Here is a 26,745-nt window from a genome sequence, read left to right as displayed (position 1 = left end):
GACCATCTGAAAGAGGTATGACATAACTTTATAGAGCAACCAACACATATTGAGGATAAGGACCATAGTCACATCGAACTGTGTTGCTTGGTGTTGACTTGCTTGCACTAGCAGCATGACTCGAGCTGGTCGCAATCCTTTATATCTTTATGCTTAAAAGAGTTGTTGGCTATTCGATTAGGGTACTGAGTATGTCCGATTATCGCATTCCCAATAAATGTTATTATATGATGCCCAAATCAAATTAATTGGGTCTCAAGATGTAATTTTTTATTATTCAGCTTGGGGTTGGGCTCTTTTGGGGAATGCTAGTGTATTAGTCATCATTAATCTTTTTTGTCTCGTCTGAAAATTAGTCATGAACACGAGAGCCATAGTCTTCTGGAAAAGGGTCGTTCATCTGTAACGTGTTCTCTAGTCAAGGCAGCATTTGATACATAGCTATATCCTTGTCAATATATGTAAAGTTGCACTTATTTGTGCCAACAGCTATGTGTTGAAACTGGGAGAAAATCCATGGGGCAGAGAATGATGTTGTGTGTGTAAATGCTGAGTATATGCAGGGCCAGTACCAGTTTCTGTTAGCCTACTTTGGTTGTAACACGCTACTGTTGGATTGTTAGCAAAGACATAGTGTGTGCATCCGACCAAACATACATCGTAAATGAATATAAGTCATTAAAAAATCTTGCTATTGAAATTTTAACCGATGACACGTCGACGTACATTATTGTCAGTAGAATAGTATCTGTGTACATCACGCAAATGTCATCGTGAGCCCATGGGTATATCCATACAAACGACAAACTGAATGCATCTTAGACGACGGAGGCGGTCTCATCTGTTTTAGAACAACATAAAACTGTGTATATTGTTTAACATTTCTTTGTATCTAGGATAGATGACTCGCTATTTTTATCACATACATGTGTCACAGAAAATCAGAGACGAAAACAATCAATATTTAATTATTTTACATCCCTGTTTTGGTGGCTTGATTGATTATATCTATGAACACATAGTTGAACACGTCGCCTTTAAAAAACTTTTATAATTATTCCTTTATTCTCGGTAAGAAGAATATTTTCAATGGAGTTTTTAACCTACGGGAAGAAAACATGCAAACAACAAAATAAGTGACAACCCACACACCAACCCACCCCCACCCCAACCCCCACCCCACCCCCCACCCCCGCCCCTCCCTGTGATAAGAAGGTGTTTATTTAATTCATATCGTTTTGAAGAAATTAGACGGCTTTACGGTGTTCAAGTATAATATAATATTGTCATTATTCTGCAGATAATAATATTTACGTGAATAAATCATCGGGTTTTGTGATAGCATAGTTGCTCAATTCCAAGAGTAACGCGTCAGTGAGTGGAACTCGCCTAAACAGATGCTTGTGTTAAGGGTTGAAGTAAAGACTCATTTGTGTGGACAAAGTATCACCATGGAAGCAATAACACGTGATTTGGGTACATGCGTCTGCACAGGACTGTCAGAATACCACGTGACTAGTTTCAGATAATAAAAGACCGGTCACCCGCGCATCCCGCCGCCGTGCGGAACAATCATGAAGCTAGAACTAGGACTTGTCGTGATTGCAGGTGGGTGAAAAGTACATCTCTACTTCATTTTAGTTCTTTGAAATTATTCATTTATGTTGAGCATTCGTTTTCAAGGACGAGTACTATTCCCGAAACCAAGTATAATAATTTAAAATGTAAATTTATAGTTGTAACGGAAATAGAAAGGACATGCATGAATTTGTCAATATGTAAATGTCGTTGTTTCCTTTTTTTATAGAATCCGCGATATTACTTGTACGTCTATGAGGACGTATAAACGCCTGTTAGGTATAGCTTTAAGTACAATAATTACCATTGTTCAACGTGTTACTTTCTTATTACTTTTTTAATTCTCTTTCAAAGCATTTCCCTGCGTAATGTCATCAGCAAGTGGTACGAGAAGTACTACCCGTATTCTTCCTAGCTTCATTGCTCCAGAGGCTTAACGTGATAGGTTAACTTTAAAGTTCATGAAGTTGTCACGGTAGGGTTTCAGATAAAGATAAGAATTTCTTGTGCGTGGATAATGTCTGTATTATCTAGAAGTTATTTCGAAAGATAGTTGTATTTGCTGTTTTAGGGAAATATTTAAGTAAAGAATTTAGCCTTACTAAGTATTATAAGTATATCACTACATATAAGGACATATACCGTATTCGATGCATTTCTCGCCCACAAGATATCTTTTGAAAGATAACATATAGAAATTCCAACCCCGGCTATAGTATTGATCATATTTATTTCGTGATCAAACAAACAGAACCATAAATCGAGTATGATTATGCAGTCTTTTGATAAGCTTTTGTTATGTTTGCATAACCTTGTATGCTACCTGCTTGCTTGATCGAATTCAACTGACGATGACCGTTTAGTAAGTGCTGTATTGTGTCATGTAATAAAACACCGAACAGGGGAACCGTTTACACATGGCCTTTTGGGGGTAATATAGAAGTGATATGGTAGAATGAAGACCTCACATGATCCAAGTTGAAGTAAAGGTAGTATGGATATGGTAGAATTAAGACCTCGCATGATCCAAGTTGTAGTGAAGGTAGAACTGATATGGTAGAATGAAGACCTCACATGATCCAAGTTGTAGTGAAGGTAGCAATGATATGGTAGAATGAAGACCTCACATGATCCAAGTTATAGTGAAGGTAGTACTGCTATGGTAGAATGATGACCTCACATGATCCAAGTTGTAGTGAAGGTAGTACTGCTATGGTAGAATGAAGACCTCACATGATCCAAGTTATAGTGAAGGTAGTACTGCTATGGTAGAATGGACCTCACATGATCCAAGTTGTAGTGAAGGTAGTACTGATATAATAGAATGAAGACCTATTATGATCCAAGTTATTGTGAAGGTAGCACTGATGTGGTAGAATGAAGACCTCACATGATCCAAGTTGAAGTGAAGGTAGTACTGATATGGTAGAATGTAGACCTCACATAATCCAAGTTGCAGTGAAGGTAGTACTGATATGGTAGAATGGACCTCAGATGATCCAAGTTCTAGTTAAGGTAGTACTGCTATAGTAGAATGAAGACCTCACATGATCCAAGTTGTAGTGAAGGTAGTACTGATATGGTAGAATGAAGACCTCACATGATCCAAGTTGTAGTGAAGGTAGTACTGCTATGGTAGAATGAAGACCTCACATGACCCAAGTTGCAGTGAAGGTAGTACTGATATGGTAGAATGAAGACCTCACATGATCCAAGTTGTAGTGAAGGTAGTACTGATAGGGTAGAATGAAGACATCACATGATCCAAGTTGTAGTGAAGGTAGTACTGATATGGTAGAACGAAAACCTCACATGATCCAAGTTGTAGTGAAGGTAGTACTGATATGGTAGAATGAAGACCTCACATGATCCAAGTTGTAGTGAAGGTAGTACTGATAGGGTAGAATGAAGACTTCACATGATCCAAGTTGTAGTGAAGGTAGTACTGACAGGGTAGAATGAAGACTTCACATGATCCAAGTTGTAATGAAGGTAGTACTGATATGGTAGAATAAAGACCTCACATGATCCAAGTTGTAGTGAAGGTAGCACGGATATTGTAGAATGAAGACCTCACATGATCCAAGTGGTAGGGAAGGTAGAACTGATATGGTAGAATGAAGACCTCACATGATCCAAGTTGTAGTGAAGGTAGCAAGGACATGGCAGAATAAAGACCTCTCATGACCCAAGTTGTAGTGAAGGTAGTACTGATATGGTAGAACGAAGACCTCACATGATCCAAGTTGTAGTGAAGGTAGCACTGATAACGTAGAATGAAGACCTCACATGATCCAAGTTGTAGTGAAGGTAGTACTGATATGGTAGATTGAAGACCTCACATGAACCAAGTTGTAATGAAGGTAGTACTTCTCTGGTAGATTGAAGACCTCACATGATCCAAGTTGTAGTGAAGGTAGCACGGATATGGCAGAATGAAGACCTCACATGATCCAAGTTGTAGTGAAGGTAGCACGGATATGGTAGAATGATGACCTCACATGATCCAAGTGGTAGTGAAGGTAGTACTGATATGGTAGAATAAAGACCTCACTTGTCAAGGTCCAGATGTTGTAATGGTGTTATGTGGGAACTTGTCAAGGTCTATATATTGTAATGGTGTTGTGTTGGAATTTGTCAAGGTCCAGATGTTGTAATGGTGTTATGTGGGAACTTGTCAAGGTCTGTATATTGTAATGGTGTTGTGTTGGAATTTGTCAAGGTCTAGATGTTGTAATGGTGTTATGTGGGAACTTGCCAAGGTCTATATGTTGTAATGGTATTGTGTGGGAACTTGTCAATGTTCAGATGTTGTAATGAGTGTAATGTGGGAACTTGTCAAGGTCTAGGTGTTCTAATTGTGTTATGTGGGAAGTTGTCAGTGTCGAGATGTTGTAATGGTGTTATGTGGGAACTTGTCAAGGTCCAGATGTTGTAATGGTGTTGTGTGGGTACTTGTCAAGGTCTATATGTTGTAATGGTGTTATGTGGGAACTTGTCAAGGTCCAGATGTTGTAATGGTGTTGTGTGGGAACTTGTCAATGTCCAGATGTTCTAACTGTGTTATGTGGGAAATTGTCAAGGTCCAGATGTTGTAATGGCGTTATGTGGGAACTTGTCAAAGTCCAGATGTTGTAATGGTGTTGTGTGGGTACTTGTCAAGGTCCAGATGTTGTAATGGTGCTATGTTGGAACTTGTCAATGTCCAGATGTTGTAATGGTGTTATGTGGGAACTTGTCAATGTCCAGATGTTGTAATGGTGTTGTGTGGGAACTTGTTAAGGTCTAGATGTTGTAATGGTGTTGTGTGGGGAACTTGTCAAGGTCCAGATGTTGTAATGGTGTTATGTGGGTACTTGTCAAGGTCTATATATTGTAATGGTGTTGTGTTGGAACTTGTCAAGGTCGAGATGTTCTAATGGTGTTATGTGGGAACTTGTCAATGTCTGTGTGTTGTAATGGTGCTATGTTGGAACTTGTCAATGTCCAGATGTTGCAATTGTGTTATGTGGGAACTTGTCAAGGTCTATATATTGTTATGGTGTTATGTGGGAACTTGTCAATGTCCAGATGTTGTAATGGTGTTGTGTGGGAACTTGTTAAGGTCCAGATGTTGTAATGGTGTTATGTGGGAGGTTGTCAAGGTCTATTTATTGTAATGGTGTTATGTGGGAACTTGTCAAGGTCCAGATGTTGTTTTGGTGTGATGTGGGAACTTGTCAAGGTCCAGATGTTGTAATGGTGTTGCGTAGGAACTTGTCAATGTCCAGATGTTGTAATGGTGTTATGTGGGAGGTTGTCAAGGTCTATATATTGTAATGGTGTTATGTGGGAACATGTCAATGTCCAGATGTTGCAATTGTGTTATGTGGGAACTTGTCAAGGTCTATATATTGTTATGGTGTTATGTGGGAACTTGTCAATGTCCAGATGTTGTAATGGTGTTGTGTGGGAACTTGTTAAGGTCCAGATGTTGTAATGGTGTTATGTGGGAGGTTGTCAAGGTCTGTATATTGTAATGGTGTTATGTGGGAACTTGTCAAGGTCCAGATGTTGTTTTGGTGTGATGTGGGAACTTGTCAAGGTCCAGATGTTGTAATGGTGTTGTGTAGGAACTTGTCAAGGTCCAAATGTTGTAATGGTGTTATGTGGGAACTTGTCAAGGTCTATATATTGTAATGGTGTTGTGTTGGAAGTTGTCAAGGTCTAGATGTTGTAATGGTGTTAAGTGGGAACTTGTCAAGGTCTATATATTGTTATGGTGTTATGTGGGAACTTGTCAAGGTCCAGATGTTGTAATGGTGTTGTGTGGGAACTTGTTAAGGTCAAGATGTTGTAATGGTGTTATGTGGGAACTTGTCAAGGTCTATATTATGTAATGGTGTTCTGTGGGAACTTGTCAAGGTCCAGATGTTGTTTTAGTGTGATGTGGGAACTTGTCAATGTCCAGATGTTGTAATGGTGTTGTGTAGGAACTTGTCAAGGTCTATATGTTGTAATGTTGTTATGTGGGAACTTGTCAAGGTCCAGGTGTTGTAATGGTGTTATGTGGGAACTTATCAAGGTCCAGATGTTGTAATGGTGCTGTGTGGGAACTTGTCAAGGTCTATATGTTGTAATGGTGTTATGTGGGAACTTGTCAATGTCTATATGTTGTAATGGTGTTATGTGGGAACTTGTCAAGGTCTATATTATGTAATGGTGTTATGTGGGAACTTGTCAAGGTCCAGATGTTGTTTTAGTGTGATGTGGGAACTTGTCAATGTCCAGATGTTGTAATGGTGTTGTGTAGGAACTTGTCAAGGTCTATATGTTGTAATGTTGTTATGTGGGAACTTGTCAAGGTCCAGGTGTTGTAATGGTGTTATGTGGGAACTTATCAAGGTCCAGATGTTGTAATGGTGCTGTGTGGGAACTTGTCAAGGTCTATATGTTGTAATGGTGTTATGTGGGAACTTGTCAATGTCCATATGTTGTAATGGTGTGATGTGGGAACTTGTCAAGGTCTATATATTGTTATGGTGTTATGTGGGAACTTGTCAAGGTCCAGATGTTGTAATGGTGTTGTGTGGGAACTTGTCAAGGTCCAGATGTTGTAATGGTGTTATATGGGAGGTTGTCAAGGTCTATATATTGTAATGGTGTTATGTGGGAACTTGTCAAGGTCCAGATGTTGTTTTGGTGTGATGTGGGAACTTGTCAAGGTCCAGATGTTGTAATGGTGTTGTGTAGGAACTTGTCAAGGTCCAGATGTTGTAATGGTGTTGTGTGGGAACTTGTCAAAGTCCAGATGTTGTAATGGTGTTATGTGGGAACTTGTCAAGGTCTATATGTTGCAATGGTGTTGTGTGGGAACTTGTCAAGGTCCAGATGTTGTAATGGTGTTATGTGGGAACTTGTCAAGGTCCAGATGTTGTAATGGTGTTATGTGGGAACTTGTCAAGGTTTAGGTGTTGTAATGGTGTTATGTGGGAACATGTCAAGGTCTATATGTTGTATTGATGTTATGTGGGAACTTGTCAAGGTCTATATATGTTGTAATGAGTGTATTGTCGGAACTTGTCAAGGTCTATATGTTGTAATGATTGTAATGTGGGAACTTGTCAATGTCTATATGTTGTAATGAGTGTTATGTGGGAAATTGTCAAGGTCTAGATGTTGTGATGGTGGAAACTGAGTCATCGTCAGTGTCTAATTGAGATAAACGCCCACTACCAGATTGACCCACACTGTACAATATGATTTATGTGTCACACAAAGTTTCTTACGACTTCAGTACAAAAATATAGGAATCCTAATTGATAGGCACCTTTTCCCTGGTCAAAGATTTAAGTTGTAAATGTGTTATTGGCCTGTTCTGTGTCAAAAGGAAAATATACCATGACGTCTTTTTTTTTTCGCCAGGGCTTTTCGCATACAATAACGCCGACACGTGTGTGGTATGCGAGTCAACATACACAAATGGTCTTAGTTCAGCAGCCGATGACACTGCAAAATGCACGTAAGTTGATATCATCACGAATTCTAGTTACAAATGTAACAAGTTGAAATGTAACATATTTACATGTAACGCTGTATTTTGTTTTTTAAATTTTGCATGCTAAGTGTACAAAATATATGATAAGATTTCTCACAACCTTATTTCTGCTTGATTTTAGTAAACGACATGTCTTAAAATTATTTTGCTCAATGTATTTCTGTCTTTCATACAATAAAAGTGAGCAAAATGCGAAATAATTTTGTAGAACAATTTTCAAAAGTTTATGCCAGAAAGATATAACACATGTACATATTTTCCTATATAGAGGCTCTTGGAACTGGTTGTTCTTCTTCAGGTCAATTCATAGTTACGATTAGCTATCAACGATCCTATAGTAAACGATTTTCATCAAATAAAAGATTATATGTCTGGACTTTGAGATGGGACCTCCAAAAGGATTATTTGTATTTTACTCATGTTGTCATTTAGTTTCGAATTAATACAATAATTGTAAAGAATATTTTTGCAATTCTTAAAAAAATAGAACAGATTGAGCCAGGTTCGATGATAAATGAGATGACAGGTTTTCTTCCTGTTTGACATCAGTTAGGCAAGGGAAGTAGTCACAGACGACACATTATTTGCTGGCATCGGTGATTTTATGTTGTTAAATATATTTTAACCAATGTTAGAAATTTACCTCTAATGCACTTTCTGCCGTTTATACCTGGCTCGGGCTCCAAACAGTGTTGTCAAACGCCGAAGTAAAATCGATAAATTGCACAAATCATTTTTCCGTGATAGTTTTACAACCTGCATAAGCATGTTTAGAACGAGAATGTTATTTGAATTATATATATTTGTCATAAAATGGTTTTGAAAGTCCGCCTGATCTGACGATCAGGTTTCTGTGGTTTCCTATCTTGGAAATTTGTTTGGCGAGTGTTTAATACACAATTTTCCCAAAACAGCTGAATACTGTAATTGTTCTATGGAGGATATACTTAATTTTCATAAATTGTCTTTATCCTGCCTGTCAGACGTCCAAAAGAAACTTTACCAACTGAAAATATAAATTTCAGACAAAGTATAATTTTGTTTTCGATGAAGTCTATCTAAAACACAAAACCTAAATACAACAATAGTGTATGCAGAAAATGTAAATCGTCTGTTACATGTTTGCGAGATAACACGCGAAAAAGTGAAAAACACGTGCACCACGGACAACTGCAAATGCACGTGCGGGTAAGGGTATAAAACGATTGCAACGGCAAGTCAGACATCCACAGTGATAAAAAAACACAAAAGAAATGCCACGACCCACAGTCGAACAACGTGAACGAGCCTTGGGTATGGTACAGATGGGAGCCACCCACGCCCATATTGCACGAACCTTCGGTTGCTCCCGTGTTGCCGTTACCAACTTGATGCAACGTTACAGACAGACAGGGCGGACCGCTGACAGGCCAAGAACAGGCTGACCCAGGGTGACTATGCCCCATGATGACCGGTACTTGCGTACCTTGCAGTGACGTCATCGGGGACAAATGCCATAGGCCTGCACGCTAACCCGACATGTCCCCCATAGAACACCTCTGGGACTTCATGGATCGTCGTGTTCTCTCCAGCCAACCGGCAAAAACTGATCTTGGTCCTCCAAGACGAATGGCGTCAAATCCCACGTGACCTCATCAGACGACTGACTTTTTCTGTGCGTCGAAGAGGTTTTGCGTGTATTTAGGCATTTGGTGGTCACACATGCTACTAATGACTTCTTATTGAACGTGAGCGATTGTTTATGTACTCTGCTTATTGTCCATGATTCTGAAAGCTAGAGTTTTGTACCACACCCAACTTTGGGGGGCTCTGACGTCATTCTCGGTCGCGGTATGATTGTCATTTTCAGTCTTGATTATGTTGATATATTGATCTTCTCAATACACTTCTTTTGGACGTCAGTTAATTTCAAGCACTGTCCCAGAGGTGAAAATTAAGTTACAAATTCAGTGCATATATATAGGAGATAATAGTTTCCATGATGTACTAATTTTCAACAGGTTTTATTCCCGAACCCGTTTTCATTTTACGTGCCTTTGCGGCTTGATTTATTTCGCTTATTATGAGTATGCAAACGCATATTTGACAATCGTGTGCTTGTGCACCTTTCGCAGTATCTATTGAATATTCGTTTAGTCAGAAACATGTTCTCCTCCCTCATTTAACGCGTCACAAAACTTTTAGACAGCGTCAATACCCGATGTAAGCTGCCGAAATCTAGCTCCTTCAGAGTATACCCGGGTAAATTCTGGGAGCTACCCCAAAATCTATCCTCCTTTCCCAGAAACTACCCCCAAGGGATATAATCCTAGAGTTTCCAGAATCTACCCCGGTGTAGATAATGATGAATTGTTCAAAAATTCAAAATGTTGTTTTATACAAGCAAGGAAGAAATAAATATTATTTATACTAATAATAAAGTATCTTACAAATCACTCAGACTTTAACTCATTGTAGTCATCATCAATTTATAAGTTCGAAAGTTGGTGTTGAGAATTGTGTGAGGAAATGTCTTAATAAATTATGCTTAGTGAATAGACCTAACTGCTTTTGATTGCATATAAAATCATTTTGAAACCAAATATAAGTATGCGCTTGTGTCTGTAAGTACCTTTGTTTGGGGAGGCATGTATCAAAGTTTCAGTAATGTCTTCTGACTATAGACGACATCACATCATTAAAAGCATCTAATCATTTGTCCATTTACATTCTTATTCCTCTAAATATAGTCAGATGGGTGTAGTAAATTTCACGGTGCAATTGTCACTATCTTAGTCAGAGTTTTTTATATCATTATCAATAACAAATAGAGAAAACTAACATAAAATATAAAGCAATTTTATTCTGAAAACCAATATCCAATTATTACATGAATCAAAACGTCGTTATAAACTTGATCATCCATAATTAAAAGTGGATAACATCAGTATCTTTGCATTTATATATGTATGTGTATAACCTATTCAAATGAGTCACATTCTCATCTCACATGTGAGATTTCTTTAATTATGATTACTGTGTGGAAAAACTGGTGCTCCCACCTTTGTCTTCTCAAATTAAATGGATATGAAGGTTTTAAAACTAATTGTGTACTGAATAGGCATTTATGTAAAACTTAATCAGATGACAATGTTGTTACAGCAACTGACCAGAAGAGATCAAGGCCGAGTTAGATGCATCCCAAAAGAGAAAACTTCACGTACATTCATGAAATATCTTTTTAATCAAACAGGGCTGGAGTAGATTCTGGGAGCTCCTAGGTTATACCCTGGGGTAGATTCTGGGAACCCCCAGAGTATACCCCTGGGGGTTGATTCTGGGAAAGGGGGGTCAGATTCTGTGAACTCCCAGAATCTACCCAGGTAGACTTTGAAGGGGGAGGGGGTATACTTTCAGACTTTACACCGGCACTCGAGTAACTGACTGTGCATTGTATTTATTAAAACCCTTTCAGAATTATCATGTAGATAGGTTTTCGCTCAGTATACACGTAAGTAATTCAAAGAAATTTGACATTTTCAACAGCCTCTTGAAGGGCTATCTTACCTGTCTGGAAACTGGAACAAGCCCCGGTTGCCCGCTGACCACTGCTCAAGCTGCCAAAATACTCAGCGATTTCTTATCCTTCACAGGCTGCAGTATGTATTAAACTGATGTCCATCAAAATACATATCACTATTTTAACTGATGTTATACAAAGAAAGGGAACTTAACATGCCATATGGATAATGACGTAGATCATACTATTTCATTTGCGTATTGCAAGCATTGAGGTAGAAGGAATATCCTCAACCCAGTCTGAGTGGTATAGTATGTCGCATACCATACCAGTCGACAGAAGAGAGGAAAATCTTCAGCTCCAACATCAGTTACATGTTCATCTTGTCCACAGTCAATCTAGTCAGTTTATGGGATTTCAACATCTAGCCAATCACATTTCTAAAATAATGAATCGTACTTTTTATTTGCTCATCAGCACTGACCGACTCTTGTACATGTCAGAAGGATTATTGGGGCACCGATTCAAGTTCAAGTCCAGGCGACTGCACGTAAGTAGAAATGCGGTTTTACAGCAATATGATAATGTCAGCCATAATGATAAGTGGACATCCTTGTACGCACGACCTATAATCGGGATCATGATATATCAGGTGGAAACTGTATGTGGCCTTGTGCAAACGCAATTCTAGATGGAACTCTAGGTCTTATTATACAAGAACTTGATATAGTGATTGAATGCGTTTAATCATATAAGATAATCCTCCATGCCAGAACATACAACTCACCCCATGTGTATGGTCACTTACACGATATATTATCTATAAATTCTTATACATTCTATGAATAAAGTTGTCTGTTTACTTTTCATAAAGTACGTACCTGTCGTTACCAAAGTTTTCACCATATGAAATTATCCAGTTCATCATACATTCATGAGCAAAAGACGTGTTTTGATACTATATTTGTATATATCAGCGCTGGAAAGCTTCGGGCATCCTGCCTCAAAACTAAAGAGGCCGTAGGATGTGATGGATCGACAACGGTGGTAGCCTTAGCCACAACTACAGAAACAATAATCACCAACTTGGCAGGCTGCAGTAAGTGTGTCGACATTATTCCTGCAAAATCCGTACCACAATTGTACGTTCATTTAATGTTGTGTGTTGCGTGTGTGATTTATCTATATATCAGCACCATAGCCTAAATCGCATCTTGGCCTAACGCATGACAACATCATGTCTTCCAAACACCATGGTTTTGTTTTACAGCTGTGACAAATACTGCCTGTGGTTGCGAGCTAGCCTATGCCAAAGCTGACATAAGTACCAATGCCCTGAAGTGCTCGTAAGTTTGATTTTTACATAAACCTTATTCGTTAACATTTAATTGATTTTGGTTGATAAATTCAGAAGATGAGGCATCTAAAACCCCGTGAGTGTTGAACAGAGGTCAGAGGAACGAAGGAACGTAAGAGTAAACAAATGCAAAATTCTGAATATTATTTTGAAGCCCACATCTCAAACATTGTTCAATCAGTTTACAAATGTGCTGGTGTTACACGTAAATATGATCCATGTAGTCTATATTTTTCAAAGAACTAGCATACTTATAATGATGGCTATGATGTATTTTTGTTATGTTCCCTCACACCCAGCATACAACCAGATTTGTTTTAAACCATGGAAGCCCTGCCCACAAGGGCCATGGTGATATATATACTCTTCAAAAAAAGAAACTTGACATAGATGTAAAACCACTTTTTGCCAAATATCTAAAATAATAATATTAAATGAGAACCAAATAAGTCGAACAGAAAGATGATGTGTCTATAATTCGCGAAAACACATGCAAAGCACATAAACGTAGCGTTTTGGGATCAATTTTACAGTTTCATCCAAACGCAACCGCCTGTAAAAAAACGTGCAGCACAGGATCCTGCATTTAGGCATGCAGGCCCCCCTGCTGAATGGGTATAAAAATCCACATCAACGGCTGTTCATACAGTCCTTATAACGGCAGTAGAGGCGGTGACAGAATGCCAAGACTGAATGCAGCTCAACGGAACAACGCCATTGGGAGATTACAAGCTGGAGCAACTCAGCAAGAAGTGGCCAGGCACTTTGGCGTATCCAGACAGACAATCTCCGCACTGTGGACCCGATACAACAACACCAACAGAGTTGACGACAGACCAAGGTCAAGAAGACCAAGAAAGACAACCCAAGCACAAAATCGATACATCCGGCTGCGACACCCCCGAGACCGCACTACCACAGCCAAGTCTGCAACCACACAGATCCCTGGGGTACGCAGAATATCAGATCAAACGGTGCGAAACAGACTGAGGGAGGATGGACTTTTTGCACGAAGACCTGTTCGACGTCATGTATTGACCCCACGTCATCTGGTGGACCGTCTGCTTTGGTGCCAATAGAGGGTTAGAGGTTTACTGACGAGTCCCGTTTCCTACTCACACGTGCTGATGGGCGCGCATGTGTCTACAGACGTCGGGGTGAATGTTACGCCCCCAACTGTGTGCAGCAGGTTGTCCCATTTGGCGGCGGGAGTGTCATGGTATGGGCCGGAATTCATCACGGTGGTAGGACGCCTCTCGTGCATGTGACAGGTGCATTGACAGGTGTGCGTTACAGAGACTTGATCCTACAGTGTTACGTTCTTCCTCACGTCAACTTTCATGGCGGACAGTTCCAGCAGGACAACGCTCGACCGCATATTGCACGTGTTTGTCAGGACTTCTTACAGCACAACAACATCCAGATATTACCTAGGCCAGCCCGGTCACCAGATTTTTCCCCGATTGAGCATCTGTGGGGCGAGTTGGATCGACGCGTTCGCAGAAGGAATCCACCGCCCCAGACACTTCCGGCGCTTCTTGATGCACTTCAGCATGAGTGAGTGTGTCACATCGGCAATATTGCAGCCATATAGTGACTAAATCAAGTTATACAGTAATAATACATTCACATAGATATTAAAATCTGTCGACAAAGGACAGTAAAAGCACTAGTCTATCACAGATATAGATTTAAAACTAGCATGTTATCATAAAAATGTGACTACTACTTCAGCATGAATGGCAGCACATCCAACAGTGTGTTATTGACAACATGATTGCATCTATGGGTCGTTGGTGTCAAGCGGTGATTGATGCACGTGGTGGGCACAATCGATACTGACATTTTCTGTACCCCTGTGACATTAACTGTATCGTGTACGTGTGTCTGTCTAGGTGACACGATTAATGTTTTGAACATTGTGTACATTGATCTCCAAACAGTGTTTCAATTATTGTTTCTCTGTCCTATTTTGAAACAATCGCATTATATTACATTTTGAAAATCAGTGTCAAGTTTCTTATTTTGAAGAGTATATATTGGCTTGTGCTATATTTGGTACTGGTGTAGACAATGACTGCGACGATGTTTATTGTGTTGTTATCATCTCCATCTTATTCCCTCTGTGTAGTGAAGCTAAGACGTACATCGGCTGTTTGAAGGATAAGACAGGCACTGGATGTGACAGCACTTCGACCGTGTCTGCCTTGATCACCGCCGCTGAAGGAACCATTACTGGTCTTACTACATCTGTGTGCAGTGAGTTGCCTTCTTTCACAATCATGTTCGACTTCAGTCACTCTCCTTGCCCATAAGTCATATTTTATGGATATAGAAAAAGGTGCTTATCTTTAAGCGTTTTACTTGTGTATGTGCACCTGATGCATTTGTTAAGTATGCTTTCTTCAAATGACCCAGAATAATTATTGTTCACTCCATATCATTGAAGACCGCCTCCGTGGTCTAGTGGTAGAGCGTCCGCCCGGAGAGCGAAAGGTCCGGGGTTCGGTCCCCGGCCGCGTCATACCAAAATACCTTAAAAGATGGTACTTGTTGTTACCCTGTCTGGCGCTCGGCATTGAGGGGTGAAACAAGGACTGTAGGAGTCAGTATACTGTGTCTGCGCGGGGCTTTCGTGTTACACAAAACACAAAACACAACACATGTGCATGCACATCGCCATATAAATGCAATAATCTTTGATGCGACGTCAACCCCATTTCACCTCACCTCCTGTATTGCATGCCATTCCATATTCAAAACGTGTGTTATTCATCATTGGTCAATTGGCCGATCATTGAAAGGTAGTCTGTCTTACAGACCCTGATACAAATATATATCAAATACAGCCCATGCAAGTCTATAATATTTGGCAAGTCTAGATCACTGCAGTATCTGAAAATGAAGAGAGTCACTGGGCTCCTTTTTATTATATTTTTATTAAGATAACTGGACAACTGTTTTTTTATGTAAGATGTGTTCATTTCAGAGACTAGATGTTAGTCTAATTGAAAGGTGGTTATGAAGATGTGTAATATAGATACTGAGATAAATTCATTGATTGCTGCAGTATGTCTCTGTCTGTCTAGACAAGGATGGCCTTTCAATGATACTGCGGATATATTTTGGTCTTAGTAAAGAACATCTGAAACACAATGCCGATTACAAACTAATTTATATCAATCCTTAACGGGTTGTCTGACATAACTTGTCATACAAAAAGGCGTTTATATGTAGTATTTTTATAACCGCCTGGCGTCCAACATTAAGGGGCTAACACAAGGACTGTTCGGCTTGGCTTGTACTGTGTCTGAGTGGGGTATCCACTGCGGTATGGTATCTCAGCAGGCTAGCACTGTCAATTCGTCATCAGTCCGTATCAGTACAAGCAGACACACACACACACACACACACACACACACACACACACACACACACACACACTCGAACATTGTCGGGTAATCTTGTGGCTGATACGATCACTGGTCAAATTCATTATAAGCAAGATTAGTATCTCAACTTATGTACAGTACAGTAAGAGTCAAAGATGCCTGTGGTGGCTAAATCATTGCAATAGTCCTATTCACACACTTTGGTACTATGCTCGTAGGGTTAATGCAATACATAACAGATCAGTTGCATTTTCAATGTGCTGCATGTGTTCTTACTGTGGATAAGTAGCAAGTGATGAAGAAGGCTATGTTAATAATAATTCTAAAAACACTTTCTTACTATCTACAGGTGCTATTGTCGGCACCCCTTGTGGGTGTGAATCAACGTTTGGCAAGGCGGACAGAAGCGACAACACCAAGTTATGCGCGTATGTACAATACGTCTAGATCTCATGGTATGGTATGTATTACGCATAAGGTTAAAAGATTGCTAAAACTGAAATTCTTGTCAATCGATCAATCGATTGTTTGATTTGTTTACAGGCCGTCGTCACATGGCAGGTGTACGTACTGCTGTGCGGCGTCAGGCAAAACTACTCATTTTTTATGCAATTTGTGTGATGGCGGTTCTACCGGTAGGACAGGACATACTTACCCTTTCCGCGAATCTGGTGTCGTCACTGATATTCAGTGGTCCAATTATTTAATTTTCACAGCTCTTTTGTTCACTTGTATTCACTTACAATGACGTCTTACATCAACAATAACCTGTTGGAATGCATCAGTAACGAATGACAAAAGCAGAACCACCAATCCATCTTGTACAAACATTTGAAATAAGTACTGACTGTAATCCATCAACTCTTTAGATCTCTATGTTTTCTGTTTATCCTCTATTCTCCCCTGTCTAGAGAAACTAAGAAACTTGGCGGCTGCTTAAAGACGCTAACGGGTACGGCATGTGCGGGCGCAACAGTTACTTCTCTGGTTACAGGCATTGAAAGCAGCATTACATCTATTTCCGGATGCGCTGGTACGTCAAACAGCTGTATGGAATCTCCGTATTGCTAAATACTTTCAACAAATAAAGTCAATGTAATTGATAACGACAACAGAACCTTATGTATAATAACATAATAATATGTCTACCAAACAGTTAAGCTGGACACCGTGGTTTTGTTTTACAGCTGTGACAAATACTGCCTGTGGTTGCGAGCTAGCCTATGCCAAAGCTGACATAAGTACCAATGCCCTGAAGTGCTCGTAAGTTTGATTTTTACATAAACCTTATTCGTTAACATTTAATTGATTTTGGCTGATAAATTCAGAAGATGAGGCATCTAAAACCCCGTGAGTGTTGAACAGAGGTCAGAGGAACGAAGGAACGTAAGAGTATACAAATGCAAAATTCTGAATATTATTTTGAAAGCCCACATCTCAAACATTGTTCTTTCAGTTTACACATGTGCAGGTGTTACACGTAAATATGACCGATGTAGTGTACATCTTTACAAAGAACTAGCATACTTCTAATGATGGCTTTAATGTTTTTTTTGTTATGTTCTACAACCATATTTGTTTTAAACCATGGAAGCCCTAACCATATTGGCCATGGTGCTATGTATATAGGCTTGTGCTATATTTGGTACTGGTGTAGACAATGACTGCGACGATGTTTATTGTGTTGTTATCATCTCCATCTTATTCCCTCTGTGTAGTGAAGCTAAGACGTACATCGGCTGTTTGAAGGATAAGACAGACACTGGATGTGACAGCACTTCGACCGTGTCTGCCTTGATCACCGCCGCTGAAGGAACCATTACTGGTCTTACTACATCTGTGTGCAGTGAGTTGCCTTCTTTCGTAATCATATCATTTTCGACTTCATTCACACTTCTTACTCATACGTCATATTTTATGGATATAGAAACGGGTGCTTATCTTCAAGGGTAATAAGTATGCAGGAGTACTTATTGCACTCGTTAAGTGTGCTTTCTTCCCCCCAGAATAATGACCCCCCAGAATAATGTACTGTCCATGAAGTTAAAACGTCACTTAGAATGACCCTTTCCCCATGGATCTCCTTAGCAAACACAATACCTGCTATGAGTTCCAAACAGCCTATTAAGAACGTTCAACGTTGCCGATGCGATCACTGGTCACAAGCAAGATTCGCTTCTCAACTTATGTGCAGTAAAAGACAAAGATGCGTTTAATGGCTTCATCATTGCAATAGTCCTACTCACACACTTCGGCAGTATGTTAATGAAATACATAACAGGTCACTTTTTTCACGTGCTGCACGACTTCTCGCTGTGAATAAGTTGCAAGTGATGAAGAAGAATATATTTATGATAACTTTCAAAACACTTTCTTACTATCTACAGGTGCTATTGTCGGCACCCCTTGTGGGTGTGAATCAACGTTTGGCAAGGCGGACAGAAGCGACAACACCAAGTTATGCGCGTATGTACATTACTTACACTTTTCCAGGCACATAATGTATTACACATACAAGAAAATAGATTGATAACTATAATCTATTGTACTGCATAAGTTACAAATGATAAAAGCAGAACCACCAAGCAATCATGCACAAACATTTGCAATAAGTATAGAATGTAATTCATCAAGATCGCTAGGTTTTCCCCTACTCTTGCTTCTCTAGAGAAACCAAGAAACTTGGCAGTTGCCTGAAGACGCTAACGGGTACGGCATGTGCGGGCGTAACAGTTACAGCTCTTGTTTCAAGTATTGAAAGCAGCATTACATCTATTTCCGGATGCACTGGTACGTTGAACAGCTTTATTGAGTAAATCTTAAGACAAATAATGTCCATAATTGATAACGACAACAGGACATTATGTATAATAATATATCTTCCAAACAGTTCAGATGAACACCGTGGTTTTGTTTTACAGCTGTGACAAATACTGCCTGTGGTTGCGAGCTAGCCTATGCCAAAGCTGACATCAGTACCGATGCCCTGAAGTGCTCGTAAGTTATATTCTTCGGTCAAACCAAAGTCATATGGTCATTCGGTCATTTCATATTTCTCGTCACTAGCGCCATGAATGGTGTTTCAATGTAAACCAGACTCATATGCAGGACATATTAGACATAAGCTTATATTTTCTGTTGGTATACTTTTATATCCATCTTGATAAAATGATTTTGTTTCAATATTTGAACGTTCCTGTCACAAGCCTGGAGCAGACGAAACGGAACGGACGTATAGAGACTAAGACTTCTAAAATAATCAAACTTTGTATTATTATATTTATCAATTTTAATTATATACATGAAGATATCACAATTAGGAATAGTTTTATCTCTGTAATATAACAACATTTACCCAAGTCGACCCAATTGTGTTACCGTTATTTATTCAAGGTTACCAGCGTATAGCTATCAAGGATAACCGATTTGTGATTCCGGAATATACTTTTTAGCAAGAATTTGGTGAATGATTCCGTTTTGGAAATTAACAACTGGGATGAATGGAAGCTATGGTCGCACCCATATTCCTCTTCTTTATGTTTCTGACGGTATTTTAACGTAAGCGGTATTAAATAAACATAAACATTTGAATATAATTATGACAATACGTGTTTCTGCAGAATTAAAATACTCCGATTGACTCTCAATCATATAGCGTACATTGTGTAATTGGAACATGTGTTGTAACACTAATGATTTTACCTGTGTAGTGGACCCGTGAAGATCCGGATTAGAATAGGTCTTCAGCAACCCATGCTTTCCGTAAAAGGTGACTATGCTTGTCGTAAAAGGCGACTAACGGGATCGGGTGGTCAGGCTCGCTGACTTGGCTGATGCATGTCATCGATCCCAATTGTGTGGATCGATGCTCAATTGGTCATGATGTCAATCACTGGATTATCTGGTCCAGACTCGATTATTTACAGAACGCCGTCATGTAGCTGGACTATTGCTGAGTACAGCATTAAACAACCAACCAACCTGTGTAGTGTTTCTTATCAACCGTCCATATTTATTATCGTCAAAAGAGTTACAGGCTCCGACTTTGATTAAGAAACCAACCTCAGTTGCATCTCTACCACACGAAAGCTCTGCAAACTAGCTCTTATGTTTCTGCACATGTATGTCTCCCCCAATGTCGAACCTAATTCGAGGGACAGGGCTGTGGTGTTTCTTGATGTGATGGGAAACATTCACTCTGATCATGTCTGTGCAGTGAAGCCAAGAAGTATATAGGCTGTTTAAAAGATAAGAGTGGAACTGGATGCGACAGCACTTCGACCGTGTCTGCCTTGATCACTGCCGCTGAAGGAACCATCACTGGTCTTACTACAGCTGTGTGCAGTGAGTTACCTTCTTTCACAATCATATCATATTTGACTTCATTCACACTCTTGCTCATAAGTTATATTTTATCAATAAGGACAATATAGACTTAAGCAATGTGTAATTTGTGTCAGATGCTGTATTTCAAATGACCCCATACTATTGACTCTTGATTGTATGTCATTGCGTGTCACTTCACTTCACTTCATATATGCCAGACACCAACAGAGATGAGTACTTCTTAAACGTATACATATAAGTACACTTGAAACATGTAAACAATGACACCTATAATTAAAGCACCAATATATATAATGATCACGGTTACCCAAATACAATTCACTCACTCATCCTAAACATTATCCTTCGGATTTGAAGTGGTGGATGTAAAAATGAGATCCCAGTTCTTCTTCGACAGGTGCCATAACAAGTACGGCATGTGAATGTGAAGCGACTTATGGCAAGGCTGACAGAAGCAGTGATGTCACCAAATGCACGTGTGTACCATTTTACACTTACATACGGCAACATTCAAGGGCATGGCATTTTGACCCCTTTCATCGAATTAGTGAGCACTCTCAATTCAGCTCAAGATGCCAAAATGGCTTGTATTCACTTTACTATTAGGCATTCATTATTTGCTTAATTAACAGAGGGTTATGTCTAATGTCATGTCTTCACCTAGGAAATCTGAGGAGACAGGCTTGCCGAGCGCGGTGCCAGTTTTTGAACGTACAACTGGCTGGATATTGTTATTTGTACAGACTTCCTGAAGCAAACAACCAGAAAGTAGAGTGTATCACCACTTTAACTGAAACCATTTGCTTTTCTGTTATTACTTGACTGTTTACAAACATATAAAATTGGGAATATAAAGACGCTTGATAATTTCAATAAGGTATTAAATTATGATTACGGCGTTGAATGACAGTTCCGATTGATTCTACCATAAATATTTTGAATCCTGAATTCTGATTGGTCCGCCATCAGCATAGAATCAACATTTGACCATGATTTTGATGCGAACTGATTACCACGAAAGAAAATATTTATTTGGAAACACTTCTTTCACAAACAAATCGTTTGGCAATAACTTCCTTTATTATGTTGCCAAATAACATGTCGTGGTTCCTAATTATTTACAGCAAATGTCGCAATACATTTCAGGTGCAACACTTGACGAACAAATACATGTATTGTAAGATCGATTAACATCAACACGGATTTACTTTCGGCACTACTTTATCGCGTAGTGTGAGGCCATTGCTACAGCGCCGCAATGCTTAGATTTCCCATCTGTACAACTTTATTCATAATAGTTGTGTGTACAATAGAACAAAACGTTACAAATATCTCTTCATTCTTTCTTGCGATATCAGCTTGAGTGTTGCTTGCAGGTGATCTGCGAACTGAATATAGTATGTCTCGTTGAAGTGGTTCAAGTATTGTAATGAAATGTATGGTTTCGGCACATCAAGCAAACATGTATGCATGTTAAATCCGATCCTCCACAGATCCCTTAATTCGACCTTTCAATACTTAAACTATTAGGTTTAGCCGAGGCCACATCCGCTGTGACCAAAGAGTTTGCGTTAGTTTCGTCATTGTGTCATGGCGGAATGGAGATACACCTAGTGTATTTATCAATGTCGAGGTTTCGAACTTCAACTCGAATGAAATGTATGGGCATTGCACCTACCTTCTAAACCTTCACATTGAAAACACACTAGGAATATCCTAACTACTAGCTTTTGCTATCATCATGCTTACGTTTATTTATGAAAATTCAATACAAAAAGCAGAGAAGGACTATCTTACAATAATAGTACCGTGAGTACTAATTTACCTTATACTTGAAACGTACTTGTGGACCTGATTCCCAATTTGCAGAGAAACAAAGGCGTACGTGAATTGTCTGAAGGACAAGACAGGGACTGGTTGTGACGCGACAACAACAGTGGCGGCCCTCGCAACAGCAGCAGAGAGCACTATTAATGCAATCACTGGAACTCCATGCAGTACGTAAAACATTGGTCACCCGACTTTCGACATGTCAGTCAGCAGTAGACTAGTGACTGCTCGCTTGCTCATACTCGTTTGATTTGTGACCACGACCTTCAGATCATGCATTTTTTTATTCATATGATCAATAACTATCGGGTAACGGGAACAAGTCATTACGTCTCTATGGCATTGTTGAAGATACAGTAGTGTACTTCAAAGAGTTACTGATCACTTTTCAAACCAAATTCCGGATTCACTTCAAAAGAGAGATTTAAAACCCTTTTTTAAACATGAACTGTTTACATTGTTTCAGCCCTTGTTAACACGACATGCTACTGTGACGTACAATATGCAAAGTCAGACATCAGCGATAATACCAAGAAGTGCACGTAAGTGTCGAGTGTTAACATAAACATATCATATTAAAACCATTGTTCTTTTGGTCATAGCAACTAGAGAGAAACAGTTGTTTCGCTTCGGTAAACACTGTCACAGGCTACATCACAACGGCTTGCATTTTTGTGAATCACTGATGCTTAAGACAGACGAACACATGATACATGTAGATAAACAGCCACACCCATATTTTTTATTGGCTCTTACAAAAAGCTTTGGACACTATCGATAAAGAACATATGCATACTATATTATTCTAAAAGCTTGCAAGACTAATGTTCGATACCACATATGGATATTTTATTCGGAGCCGATGTTTATCTCCATCGGGGGATATTGCTGCTGTTACAGAAGCTACGAAAATCACTTACCCGATGGTTATGAAATAACACCGGGATAAGGGTATAGCTGACTGCTTTATAATTATGCCACATATCTACTTTATACATGTGTAAATATGTGTATATTATAACGGCTTCCTTTTCTCCAGGGCGCTGAAGAACCTTGCCAGTTGCCTTCTGGGTAAAACTGGAACCGGATGTGACGGATCTACTACTCTTCGCAGTTTGGCCTCCGCAACTAGTTCATCTATTACAACCCTTGGTGCAACCGTTTGTCGTATGTATAACAGAGTATCCCTCAATAATATACACACAGATAGGGTCATTCATGGTTTCGATGAAGATATCGCCCCAAATTGCCATCAATGTATGCTCCTTTTCGGGTTATCCTTAGTGAAGCTTCATGAATTGTATAGCGCTTCCTTGATTTTTTTTTGGATTTTTTTAAAATAAGCAATGTATCCTTTTGTGGTATATTGTAAGAAGCTATATATCATATTGTTCATTTAAATGGAATGTCATCTTTATTTCAACGTAGCCAAGACTAGCAACTGTGACTGCGAGATCGCCTATGTTATGGCCGACATCAGTGATAACACCAAAAAGTGCACGTAAGTACACTGCATTCACTGATGTTCATATTTAATTACGAAGTCGGTTGGGACAGGACAATATTCACATTGTTTCTAATATAATCAATTTCTATATACATTAGAAAGCGATAATCCTAAAAAAAGCTTTACTAAAAGCAGATCATTGTACATCTCATATCATGAGCATGTGTTTATGAATCACCATTAAATAGTGATGATAGCAGGTTTTCCCCACCTGTAACAGTCGTCACAAACACATGCAAAGTCAAGTCAACTGTTTATCTGACAGAAACGTGGTAACATATGGCATACATCATCATAGGGAATTGCATGGATTTCATTTTTGTCACTTCAAATTTGAAAAATATCCTCCAACTGTATACCACAAAACTTTGTAAAAAAATTGCTCAGGGCTTGGATGTTGTAACCGTCATCAACATTTGAGCAATATGATGCTCTTGGAAAGAGCTTGTTCGATTATAAAATGTAGACATTAAAGGCTAGAGTGCTACAAGATTGCTTGCCATAAAGGGAAAGTTGATGATTGGAAAGTTAAAGTCATCAGTCTTGCCATACGGTCGTGTGGAGAGTTTTTTGTCACTCCGAATCTTAAAAGGACAGATTTAAATGTGAAACAGATGAGGCAGTTCCCTGGTTCTAGTTCAGGAGGGTAAATCAGTGGAATTGAATTGGCTATTTGACCGTTGTTGAACGATATCAGATCCTCGATATATAAGACTCTTTATAAACTTAACAGTAAGAAGTGTGCCTATGGGGATGCCTACTTCCTGCCTAAATGTCTTACCTCTATATATCACGTAGATGTTATCAATGAAGAAGTCCAGCATTTTACACATGGTTTGATCAATAGTTGTTTTGTGACATTTACATTCATATTGACAAATTGCCTGATCGTCTGCAGACAGAGATGTAACTATATATATGGTAACCACGCTTAGTAACATTTTCACCATCTGCATTGTCCAGTGAGACAAAGACTCTGAGCACATGCATTGACGAATCTTTGAACGATGGCTGTGGAACCATGGCAACACGAGCAAGTATTGGCAGCAAGGCACAGGAAGCGTTCACAGACATTGGATCGACAGCATGTCGTAAGTATAGCTGACAAACGTGGAAAGTTCTCATTGAAGGGACTCTTGTCAATCTTGAAAGCTAAAATTGATTTTGATGCCACAGAGTGGCAAAATTGAGGTCCAAATATTCTTATTAATTCATGTTGCTCCCTTGGTTCCCGTGCTTGTGTAACGTGATATGTAAAGAAGACTTTGTTTTAGAATTCTTTCTGAAATGCTTTGTTTGCGACAGAAATATTACAAGAAATGTGAGTACATTGATATGTTCAAATATAATTTTTTAAATATCTTTGCTTTTTATAATGCATGATTCATCTTCTCTCATCAGCTATCACCGATGCCTGTCAGTGTCAGATCAATTTCAACAAAGCCGATGTCAGTACTAACACCAACAAGTGCAGGTAATGAAGACAAAGATATATTTTCGTAAATGCACCTACAAATCGATTCAACAAAATAACGCAACACAATAAGAACCTTACAAACACAACGGTTATTGTCGTACGTAGTTTTCTGACAAGCTGACTGGCAAACTTGTGGCTGATGAATCGGGAAGTTTTGTGTTTTTTCACTCATCGACAAAATGGTATCAGCAACTTTCTATATTTTGTTTATGTTTATGGGTAGTCGCTTTAAATTAAATAAACTTAATCCTTTTAAATTGCTGTACGAACAGTAAGCAGGTTTTTATGCCGAAGGAAATGCCCCTGTGCTGCCAATGACAGCTAGGTGTTGTCAGTACAGCAACAGTTTCTACAACGTTGCATGGAGGCAGGATAGGAGATTGTCCGAAATAAACCTGAAAAGATAATTTCTTAAAACCTATTTGTGAAAAAGGACATTTTGCTTGACACAGATAAGGAATCTTTAGTGTATCAGGTTTGTCAGGACCATAACGATTTTCCTTCAGCTTACATGTGAAATGTGTTTGACTGGAACATAACACTTTCTGTTTTCTCCCCTGGGACTATAGTGCAGCCAATGCTCTCTCCACCTGTGTAGGGGCCATCACTGCAACTACTCAGGCCGCCTGTGATGGAACCACCCTCAAGGAGGTGTTGAAGACGAACGTGTCTGCCCCTTTCATAACCTCTTTCTGTTCCACAGGTGAGTTCTGGATTTGTGAGTTGATATTATCCTGACTCCACCCTCTTACTGATTACCCAATCTGTTGACGTATTTTTACAACACCATTAACCACTTGCATACATGGTAATTGGAATAATTCGGCACAAAACATTCAAAGCCGTCTCAAATATTGCAGCATTAAAGGAGTATATATTCATTTGCACAATAAAACAGTTTCTGGTTAACTTTAATGTTTTAAATGCACGTACTTTCCTGCAGGCGTCAGAGTAGATAGTTCCTCCATGGCCTCGCTGCTGCTGCTGGTGTTGCTGCTGCCCCTGGTTACTGCCTTCTTCTAAAGGCTCACAATTGACATTATCTCTCATATATTACCGAAAATGCAAAATGTCGAATATATAAAACATATGTATTCAACACGTCAGGTATCTGCTCTACCTTTACATAAGCAGGAAGGAATATGTCCTCATCCTTTTGTTTGTGGTTTGCTGTGATCTGAAAGTGCCAAAGAATATTTAAGAATATAGTTTCTCTGTTATATGCAACATTTACCATCCTCCGTCCATTTGTATTGTTACATCCCTGCTGTCAGTATCACATATATAAACTCAGATTATTGAAACTTATATCAGTCTGTTTTCAAATGGTTGTTTTTTCTTGCTAATTACCTTTTAAAAATTGGTGGGAAAGCGCAAATTGGATTTTTTAAAATTGTTTTGTTGTAACACTGATTACTGATTGGTTTTTGCTAATGAAAGCGGAACGTTCCGTCTGAAGATCACATTGACCAATGAGAAATGAGGGATATCGAAAGATCAGAAATTCATTGAGGCATGTATTTCCATTTGGAAAGTGGTATTAAAAAGTTAAATTAATGTTTGGGTTTTTCCACTCTCATGGTGACAATTTGATGATGCATTGAGTGTCCCTGTTGTCCCTTTCCGTAGCAGGATTGCGCTCTGTTGAAATAAAGCTACACCATGAAATCATTTTGTCTAGTGTTTTCATTGTCTTCGTTTAGGTACTGGTAATCGACAGA

At 39.1% G+C, this 26,745-nt stretch overlaps 1 protein-coding gene across 1 annotated transcript; it reads left to right on the top strand.

The window, feature by feature from the left end:
* The first annotated feature begins 1,572 nt into the window (after positions 1-1,572).
* Positions 1,573-26,047, top strand: LOC139477711 (serine-rich adhesin for platelets-like). The gene is made up of 24 exons (XM_071260105.1): positions 1,573-1,608; positions 7,483-7,579; positions 11,141-11,253; positions 11,592-11,664; positions 12,092-12,213; positions 12,385-12,460; positions 14,603-14,730; positions 16,213-16,291; positions 16,775-16,896; positions 17,051-17,126; positions 17,582-17,709; positions 18,251-18,329; positions 18,532-18,653; positions 18,785-18,860; positions 20,080-20,207; positions 20,608-20,686; positions 22,080-22,207; positions 22,507-22,582; positions 23,080-23,207; positions 23,469-23,541; positions 24,511-24,638; positions 24,949-25,021; positions 25,594-25,727; positions 25,968-26,047. The coding sequence occupies exons 1-24, from the start codon at positions 1,575-1,577 to the stop codon at positions 26,045-26,047; spliced, it is 2,352 nt and encodes a 783-aa protein (XP_071116206.1). The 5' UTR covers positions 1,573-1,574.
* Positions 26,048-26,745: the final 698 nt, after the last annotated feature.

Source organism: Haliotis cracherodii, unplaced genomic scaffold (genome assembly GCF_022045235.1).
Source record: "Haliotis cracherodii isolate W230 unplaced genomic scaffold, xgHalCrac1.p SCAF_34, whole genome shotgun sequence".
Classification (NCBI taxonomy): Eukaryota; Metazoa; Mollusca; class Gastropoda; order Lepetellida; family Haliotidae; genus Haliotis; species Haliotis cracherodii.
The sequence above is the reverse complement of the archived record's forward strand: the minus strand, read 5'-3'. Positions and strand labels throughout refer to the sequence as shown.

What these genes read in the sequence shown, in the direction of transcription:
- LOC139477711 (XM_071260105.1), top strand. Translation starts at nt 1,575, where the DNA reads ATGAAGCTAGAACTAGGACTTGTCGTGATTGCAG. An exon ending in TCTTACTACATCTGTGTGCA is followed by an intron (nt 14,731 to 16,212) that starts GTGAGTTGCCTT and finishes TACTATCTACAG; the next exon opens with GTGCTATTGTCGGCACCCCT. An exon ending in GATAACACCAAAAAGTGCAC is followed by an intron (nt 23,542 to 24,510) that starts GTAAGTACACTG and finishes TGCATTGTCCAG; the next exon opens with TGAGACAAAGACTCTGAGCA.